Source organism: Marmota marmota, unplaced genomic scaffold (genome assembly GCF_001458135.2).
Source record: "Marmota marmota marmota unplaced genomic scaffold, marMar, whole genome shotgun sequence".
In the NCBI taxonomy this organism is placed as follows: domain Eukaryota; kingdom Metazoa; phylum Chordata; class Mammalia; order Rodentia; family Sciuridae; genus Marmota; species Marmota marmota.
In genome coordinates, this window is record NW_026000229.1 from 52,069,472 (window position 1) to 52,079,241 (window position 9,770).

The 9,770-nt window shown below is 37.8% G+C and overlaps 1 protein-coding gene across 2 annotated transcripts in view; it reads right to left on the reverse strand.

Annotated features, from left to right (window-relative positions):
• Positions 1-9,770, reverse strand: part of Slc35f4 (solute carrier family 35 member F4) — a 249,734-nt gene that overhangs the window by 15,833 nt on the left and 224,131 nt on the right. For both annotated transcript variants that reach the window (XM_048793653.1, XM_015480925.2), the window contains exon 4: positions 7,831-8,050. In XM_048793653.1, the coding sequence (XP_048649610.1) occupies positions 7,831-8,050 (220 nt within the window). The remainder of the gene's footprint in view (positions 1-7,830; positions 8,051-9,770) is intronic.

The following is a 9,770-nucleotide window of genomic DNA, read 5'->3' on the forward strand; positions in this document are numbered from 1 at the left end:
GGAGGATGGGAAAGGCAGCGGAGCACAACAGACACTAGGATGGCAATTTGTAAATCAATGGATGTGTAACTGATGTGATTCTGCAATCTGTGTATGGGGTGAAGGTGGGAGTTCATAACCCACTTGAATCAAAGTGTCAAATATGATATGCCAAGAAATTTGTAACGTTTTGAACAACCCACAATAAAAAATTAAAAAAAAAATTGACATATCAATTACACCAGTGTCTCTCTCAATTGCTCTCATGGAGAGAAGTATTTTTCACTTCAGGGGGCTAGACAACATTGTTAGTTAAATTCTGAAAGCATGAAAATCTGAATATTTGAAATGATAGAAAAACCTTTTCTCCATGGTACAGGCAATAATTTATGGGTTATATATTAGATGAGGGGAAAGATAAATCATCTGCCACATTTAAAAAAAATTTACAACTATCTGCTAGGACAAAATTTCTATGGCATGTTTTAAGAAAGCCTCGATATATTTCCTATCTACACAGCTTGAACTAAAGGAACAGACCTCAATTAATCTTGAAAATGTAGAAAAAGTTGAGGGGAAGATCTATTTGGAGCAACTGGTTATATGCTCCAGAATGGCTCTGCTAGGCACTTTATTTTTTATTTTTATTATTTTTTGTTGCTTTACTTTTTTTTTAAACAGTTCTGTATTTCAATATGAATTTCTTTTTTCTTTTAGTTTTTAGATTTTTATTTGTTATTTTTAAAATCCACAGTAGAGTGGATTTTAATATATACATACATGGAGTAAAACCTATTCTTACTAGGATCCCATTCTTGTGGTTGTATATGATGTGGAGTTTCACTGTGTGTATTCATATATAAGCAAAGGAAAGTTATGACTATTCATTTGACTATCTTTTCTATTCCCATCCCCCAACCCTTCCCTTCATTCCCCTTTGTCTAATCCAATGAACTTCCCTCTCCCTGGCACTGTTTCTTTTACGCTGGAGAGTAAATACTTTTTAAATGTCCAGAGAACAAATGACTTAAGCAGATCTGAATCACCTGCATTTTCAGAATCCATCATCATCAAAGAAGGAATAATAGCCAGTTCTCTCTCTCAACAGAAACACATGAAATGACTCTTTTTGTGCTTAACACACCAGAAAAGCATCTTCAGGAAGCCAGTATCTTAAATTCTATGTCAACAGTGCTGGTATGTGCTCATGCATAAGGTGTCCACAATAGAGATGCTTCTGAGACTTCTTGGTACTCATGAGGATCCCCTCCTGCTGGAAATGTGCCATCTAGTGGTGCCATTCATTTGGCTCCTGAAAAGTGGTGACTCTCCTCATAATCTAGTCCAGTTCCAACCTCTTAACCAACCAGGAGTGTCTAAATAATAAAACCCACCACTACCACGATCTTAATTGACTTTAAATAAGAATGTTTATAACTGTAGTGACACCAAGCTGCTAATGTTTCCAGGTTTAACATCCTGAACCTCCCTGTTTTTTGTCCTTTAGGTGTTCCCACCTCGGGAGTATACCCCCCAAATGGGATTTATTTAGCCCATTTTCCCAGCATGACTGGTGAGTAACAACCTTATGAAACATCTACCTTCTTCTGCATCTCAGCCTCTCAGAGAGTTTTCTGGGTCAACTTTTAAGGACAGAGGTGGACTTGAGGTCATTTAAGCCTGTTCTGAAAGACCAAAGAGATATTTGGTGATATCACTGCCCTAAATACTTACCTGAGACCCCACATAAAAGCTAGGTTTCCTTTACCTTTCATAAAAAAAGAAAAGTTTGTAAAGAAAAAGGCTAGAGAAGCACCTGGCTTCAGAATGCTTTTCCTTTCTTGTGTCTTCTTCTTTTTTTTCCATTGAGGACCTCAAAAGCCCCAAGGGTCTTATTCTTCTCTGCATCTCCATGAAGGTGACTAACCTCATTCCCTTCACTGTGTTTCCCATTCACAGATGGTTTCCAGAATTATTATTTTCCTAGCAATACCAGATATTTTAGGGCCCAAGGGATTGAAATGAACCTTTAATTCAATGTTATTCCCACAGTATTTCTTTGAGGAACTTACAGGTCTAAGTGAGCAATTGAACCAAAACATGTTTCCTTACTTTGTTTTGAGGTTAATCTGATTTTTGAAGCTGGATGAGCATAGAGGAGCTTCACTAGTTCACACTGCAACCCTGGAATCCCAAAGCCAAATGCAATTCCCAAAATGCAGGTCTCACACTATATTGCTGGCAGTGGCTATACTGAAGTTCAAGGCTCCAGGTAAACAGTTGTAACTAAGATACACACTAACAGCTTGGTCAATGAGAGCCGCACCTATGAGTGGATTTAGATAGATCCATTTTCAAAGAACAGCATCCTTAAACTTTTGCACATATCATATTTAAGGTTCTGTGAAGAACTATCTCCTTTACTCAGATCCAATTAAACCAAACAAGAGCTGAAGTGCAAGAAATTGAACTGGGCTGGGCAATCTATTGATTGATTAAAGCAGTCAGATGCTGTGCATGTGAAGGGGAAGAGAGGGAGTCCCTCACACATTGGTGAATTCAATGGGTGCTGGGCCTCTGAACGCCTTTTTCCCTCACACGTCTTCTCATAAGAATAAAATCCATTTTAAAATGATCTCAAAGGACATTTGAATAGCAAAGAGGGAAAGAAATCCCATTAGGAGAGACTGCAGGATACATGTGGAGGTGGGCACCTGATTGCACCTTGTGACGGAGTTAGGGATTCATCATGGGCATACAATCTGAGAGCAGTCACATCCCAGCTTTCTCCTCTCTTGGCTCTACTCCCAGGTGGTTGTCCTTTCAAGAGAGGGATGAGAAGCTCTGCCCTGGGAAACATGAAGGTCCTTGATGGAGAAGTCTTCACTGCACATGAATGAGCAGTTACCCAAATACTTGGAATCTTATTTTAGAATGTAATATCAGCACCAGTCAGTAGCTACTCAACTCTATTGTCCTGTTATAGAACTCTTCGGGGGGTGGGAGGAGGGAGGATCTCAATTCAAAGTGCAGCTCATACATTGCTGTAGGACTGCAAATTGGTGCAACCACTTTGGAAAGCAGTAGGGGATTCCTCAAAAAAGTAGGTATGGAACTATCATTTGACCCAGTTATAACACTCCTAAGTATATATCCAAGGGAGTTAAAATCAGCATACTACAGTAACACAGCTACATCCATGTTTACAGCAGCTCAATTCACAATAGCTAAACTATGGAACCAAACTAGGTACCCTTCAACAGATGAATGGAGGAAAGAATATGTGGTATATATACACAATGGAATATTACTTAGCTATAAAAATGAATGACTTTATGACCTTTGCCAGTAAATGGATGGATCTGGAGACTATCAAGCTAATTGAAATAAGCCAATCCCCTAAAACCAAAGACCAAATGTTCTCTCTGATGTATGGATGCTAACACTCAACAAGGTGATGGGGAAGGGGATAGAAGTTCAGTGGATTAGACAAAGGAGAATTAGGGGAAGAGAGAGGCCATAAGAATAGGAAAGACAGTGGAATGAAACTAACATGACTTTCCTATGAATATATATAAATACACCACTGTGAATTTCAACATCTCGTGTACATCCACAAGACTGGGATCCTAATTAGAATAAGACATGCTTCATGTTTGTAGATATGTCAAAATATACTCTACTGTCATGTATAACTAAAAATAACAAAAAATAAAAAAAAATGAATTCAAAGTACAGCTTAGGCAATGAAAGATTCAGTATAACTGACATACTTCAGTCAGTTCTCGGTGGGTCAAGGAAAGACTCCAGAACAGTCACAGTTTGGGAAATTAACTCCCTAGGAGTCCACATATGGCTGAAAATATGTGGGTACCAAGATGAAGGGACACATTCATTTCTTATCTGCTAAGAAAATTGGGGTCTGCTGAACCTTTCTCCAACCACCAATTTTCTCCATATCTTCAAGGAAATTTTCAAATGAAAGAAAACATTTGACATAATAATACAAAATTTAAGGGAGGAACTGAATCTGAAAAAAAGGTTTCTAACTTCTCAGTCTAACATACTTTTCATTGAAGTGAAAGAGACACCAGCAACTGAGAAGAAAACTTTTACCCAGTGGCTCATTTCTCTTAGAAAGAATATTCTTTAGTTTTGTTTCGTTTTTGTGGTGCTGGGGATGGAAACCAGGGTCTCCTCATACTCACCTAGTGCTGAGCCAAACCCCAGCCCCAATAACCTCCTTTCATTACAGTGGTGATAGTTTTTCAGGTTCTCATAAATTTAAAAATTATAGATAAATAAGACAGGATCTCAGAGATGGGAAAATACCCATATTCAAAGCTGCAAGAGCTGGATTATCACCTTCCAACAGTTTTGTAATCTTTATCAGAAATATCAGAAATTCACTGATTTCCATGGGATGATCATAAATTAGCTGCAAGAAACTGCTCATAAACATTACCAGTAAATTAGGGGAAATGATTTTATAATGGAAAATAATGTGCAATAGATTACCTTTCCATCTGTAATTGAATCTATTCCAAAGAAACAAAATATTAACAAGTTATTCATAATGCTTAATTCATTTTATATGAATAATGCTGACTGATGGTCCAGATAAACCCGTATTTACTGATCTTATTACTTAAAGCATCCTCTATTCTCTCTGTGGAATTATTTTGACATGAAAAAATAAAAGTAAGGGAGGTCACAGCTTTCTGTCTTAAATGTCATTCATGGGGCCAAGCAAATTATAATTACAAACCAATGACCATTTGTCTCTAAACTCCTGAATCTTTAATATAAGCCACGAAAATATGTGCTTTTTTAAAAAAATTAAGGTGCACAATATATTTTAAAACAAAGTTTTTTTAAAAAGTAATATTGACAGGTAAACCAGTAAGTGTTGTTTTTCTTTTAATATAATTGTATTCTTATACCTTTATTTTATTCATTTATATTTATGTGACACTGGATTGAACCCAGTGCCTCACACATGCTAGGCAAGCACTCCACTACTCAGCTACAGCCCCAGCCCACCCAGTTAGTGTTTTTAATATCAACATTGCTGAAGTTTCTAGTTCAATGGTATAGAAGATAGGTTTCCACCTGATGACTGAAAACAGGTTTTTTTGTTTAACTGTTTTTTGTTTTGTTTTGCATTTTGCTTTTTTGTTTTAAGAGAGTCCAGTGGCACGGCATCGGGCAGGGCTGAGCTTTAGATTATTTATAGATACCGGCAATAAAAGCAGCATTGATGTTGTCGGTGCTGCATTCGCCGACCTTTAATTTCTCAAATGACCTAATTATACATGTTCTCTATATGTCTTAGGAGAAAAGGAATTGCTGAGACTGTCAAAAGGTAAAATGCTGAATATGTTGTGGTGCTTCCCATATTCCATGGCCTGATTATGAGCATCATTAAAAGCACACTTTGACGTTCTCCTGGAACATGGCATCAATATACATCAATACAAAATGTTTCATGGTGAGCAGTGAAACATTTCCTGTCTTGAAAAAGAAAGATATCTGACTTCGACCAACATGCCTGACACTACTACTTGCTGTTTGGCCATCTATGATATCTTAATTTATGCATATATTTATTTGCTAATACTTATTGGCTACTTCACATTTTTTCTATCAAATCTTATTTCTTACAAATGCTGGGTTAGTTTCCTGAGACTTCTGGAAACAAATTACCACAAACTTGATGGCTTCAAACAACAGAAATTGATTGTCTTACAGTAGTGTATAGGTCAGTAGTTCAAAATCCACCAGGGCTATGCTTCCAAAGTCACCTCTAGGTGAGAGTACATACTTTGTATGTTCCAGCTTCTGGTGGCTGCTCTGGCACTCCTGGCTTGGGGCCACATCACTCTAGTTTCTGTCTCTGTGATCATAACTGCTCTGTGATCACAACTCCTCTTCCATGTGTATTTTTTCCTGTGTGTCTCTTATAAGGACAATTGTTGTTGGATTTAGGTCCCCCCAGATCATCCCGGGCGATCTTCTTTGCTCAAGATTCCTAAGTTAATGACATTTACAATGACTCTCTTTCCAAATAAGGTCCCGTTCACAGGTTTTGGAAATTAGGACGTGGACAGATCCTTTTGGGAGCCACCATTCAATCCACTGCATATGCCAAATTTAAAATGGCAGTGGTTAGTAACCTATAGGCATTTGTCTTAAAACTGATTTAATGTATGTTACACAGCTGATTTTTTGTTATTTTTTTTAAGTCTCAAACATTGTGCCTTTTTTTTTTGATGCAACTTCTTACATCAAGTGAGGTCCATGGTTAAATGCATTCATTCATTCTAATACAATTGTTTTTTCTCACTGGTAAATCTAATAGTGTATTGATTTACTTTGGTATCCATATGTAGCTGAATGAGCAGAAAAGCCACTCAATCTCCTTTCTTTCCCTTCTTCTAAAAAGGGAGCAGTGGACAACATAGGAAAGGTCCCTGTTCACAAAGGACTCATCAGGGTACCTGGTGGTAGAGAATCAGCACCAGTGTGTGTCAGGTATAAATACATAATGCCAAACCATTTGGGTGTCAAATCAAGATTAGCTAGTGGAGCATGTGATATCACATTTGGTATATTCTAATGGTATCAAGCCATCTTGGCTTTCTTCTTAGTATTCATGTCAAGCATCAGTTCTAAATTTTTCAGCATTTCCCAAGATTCTATCAGAATTTTCTAACTGGTTATTTATTTATTTATTTAAGAGACAAATTCTTGCTATGTTGCCCAGGCTGGCAGTGATCTCCTGGGCTCAAAAGATCCTCCTGCCTCAGCCTCCTGAGTAGCTGGGAGTACAAGTGTACATCACTGTGCACTCTTAATTGGCTATTTTTAAAAGAAAGCTTTCAGGGTTCATGGCTGTCATAAACTTTCTTTCTAATATGGACTTTGATTTCAGCATCTGGGAAAAAACACCTTGGAATCATTGTCATCAAGAGCAGCATTTGGACAGTAAAAGAGATTTCAAATCCAATCTTAGCCATCTCTTTCAAAGGATAAGAAACTGCATCATGTTGATATTCTGGTAAAAGGCTATTCATTTGGACCTCCCAAGGAACTGTTGTCTTGATATTTTCATCATGGTAGCATGCCAGATGAAATGAATAAGACCTGGCTCCTGAAACTTGCATAGTTACCAAACAATCTATTTCTAACATAGAAGGAGCTTACAAAATTTATTATTATTATTTTTTAAATCTATGTTACTTCTGAAAGGAATAAATTCAGAACTGAAGTGGTTGGTGTACATTTAATGCAGTTCAATTAAGGATTTGTACACCAAAGTACAAGTTGTTGCTTTCAGTTCCATTTCTAGATTAGTCACACTAGAAATATAGTAACAGCATTGTGCTATTACCAGTGACTTTAATTACTGTTTGGTAATCTTATCTACTTACACCAATATTAATTAAATCCATCTGGGTAGGAGTAGGAGGGGTGTCCCAAAATGTGTTGATTGAAAACAGCAAATCATAATCTTTCCTGTGGCTAGTTCCCCAGACCCTTCTTTCCTGAAGACAGATATTGATCACACTATTAATTTGAAAAATTAGTCCTAAAAACTATTCTAAAAATGGAACTTATTTTCTTGGTCTGTTTTAGTGCTTCCTGTTGCAATTAGCTGACTCCCCAGTAGGATGATCCCTTTTTTCTTTCATGATGTTGTAACTGCCGGGGCTTCCTAATGCATCTTCAAATTTCAATTTGTACTCAGTGGGAAAAGTTTTATAGAAACTCCATGAACCAAAGCAGCTCTCCTGACGCAGGATTTACAATCAAAGGAGGCATCACGCATTGAATTTAGTGTGCTATTACCCTCACTCCCATGAACCTGTCTTTCAGCACAATCCACGACAGCAGGAAGACAAAGGCTTTGTTACAACAGAACAGAGCAGAGACATCTGTGGCCGTCAGCTTCTTTAAAGCCAGTAAGTACAGGTAATTTGTTAAAGTCCATAGAATAGAAAAGGGAGCAGTTCTTTTAAGAAAGAGCTTCAACGTCAGACCATCTTCACCAAAAATCCGACTGCATTCCCTAGGAAAGAAAAAAGAGATTAATATGCAGATGCTAATGGGGATCCTTCTTGTCTGGCTGACTCTTCATAGCCATTGTCAGGCAGGAGTGTACTCAAGTCTATCATTCACCTGTGGAACATACTGAACCCAGTTCTGCTACATATGTGTTTCAGGGAGCCTTGGAAAGGAACCCTCTGCTCTTCAGCACAGAGATAGGCCCTCTCCTCCCCAGATACTCCCTTGGGATTGCCAGGGCAGACATTTGGCAGTCTATGGACATTCTCAGAGAAGCCTGGAGAAATACAGAAATAAGTAATTGATGAAATGACTACCTATTGAAAGGAGAGTTTTTTCCCAATGGGCAAATGCAACAGGATCAAGATGGCAGCTGCCATGTGACCAGACACAGACAACTCCCAGAATCCTGTGGAGCAGGGGGCCTCGTGTGTCTGTGAAGCCACATCTTGGGGTTTTGTTATTCCCGATTTACTGCGTCTCCTTCTAATATCTCTGCTTAATTGACTAATTTATTTTCCTATCCATATTATTAAGGCAGAAAAATGAGAAAGCCTCTGTGATAACCCTGAAAACAGTAAAAACTAAGTTATGAAATTCAAAACTAAGTTATGAAATGTATGCTTATATGCATACATTGCTATTTTTGGATGAATCATCTGAATTCAATGTGTGGAACTAGTCACTTTAATTAAACCTCTGATTTGTTTATTTCTGATTAAATTGGCTATGAAGCCCATGGGGCCATGTTAATCAAACTGTTCAAGCTAGCGATACATACAGACATTAAAGGAAGTGGTAAGATGACAGTATGTGTATGAATGAAAACCGGCATGCCACTTGGAGAATTTAGCTTAATTTTTTTCACTCAGTTGTTCACAAACATCCAAGCATTTATGGGTGGCTATTATGTGTCCAGTATTTTATTTTCAAGAGTAGTGTAAATATCTTGTTCAAGGCAATGAGTTATTAATATTCAGACATATTTATAACATTTATAATGAAATGTATTTTCATAACTGTGGAGAGTGCTGGTACTAGTTTCTTTCCAGCTTTTACTAAAGACAAACATTGTACTTAATGCCTGTAATTTCAGCAGTTTGGGAGGCTGAGGCAGGAGGATCACAAGTTCAAAGCCAGCCTCAGCAACAGCAAGGCACTAAGCAACTCAGTGAGATCCTGTCTCTAAAAAAAAATACAAAATGGGGCTGGGGATGTGACTCAATGGTTGAGTGCCCCTGAGTTCAATCTCTGGTAACCCCCCACCAAAAAAAAAAAAAGTAATTTAAGTACCAAAATGATCCCTGACCAGTGTTTGCCTCACACACGTGAAGTATCTTTCCTGACAGGAGGGCCACGTAAAGTGAGAGAGTGATAAAGGTCCTAAGCACAGGGAATATAGCCTTAAATATCAAGTCTCCCAATAAATGGGGCTTCCAAGCAGCTGAGATTCCTGGGAGTTGTAGGTCAATGATTCCAGGAAGGTTTAAAAGTGCATATTGTACACATGATATGTATTGTGGTTTGACTTTCATTGGGTTACAACCAAAAAGGAAGAATTTTCATAAAAAGAAAATGAAATTTTCCCAAAGGTAAATTTTAACTTGACAGTGACACAACTTCAATGATGGGATTACATAACCCCAAAGCAAAGCCTCTGTAAAGTCTACAGAAATCACATGTGCTCACACACTCAGGAAAATCAGTGGCCTTTCTAAATCGGG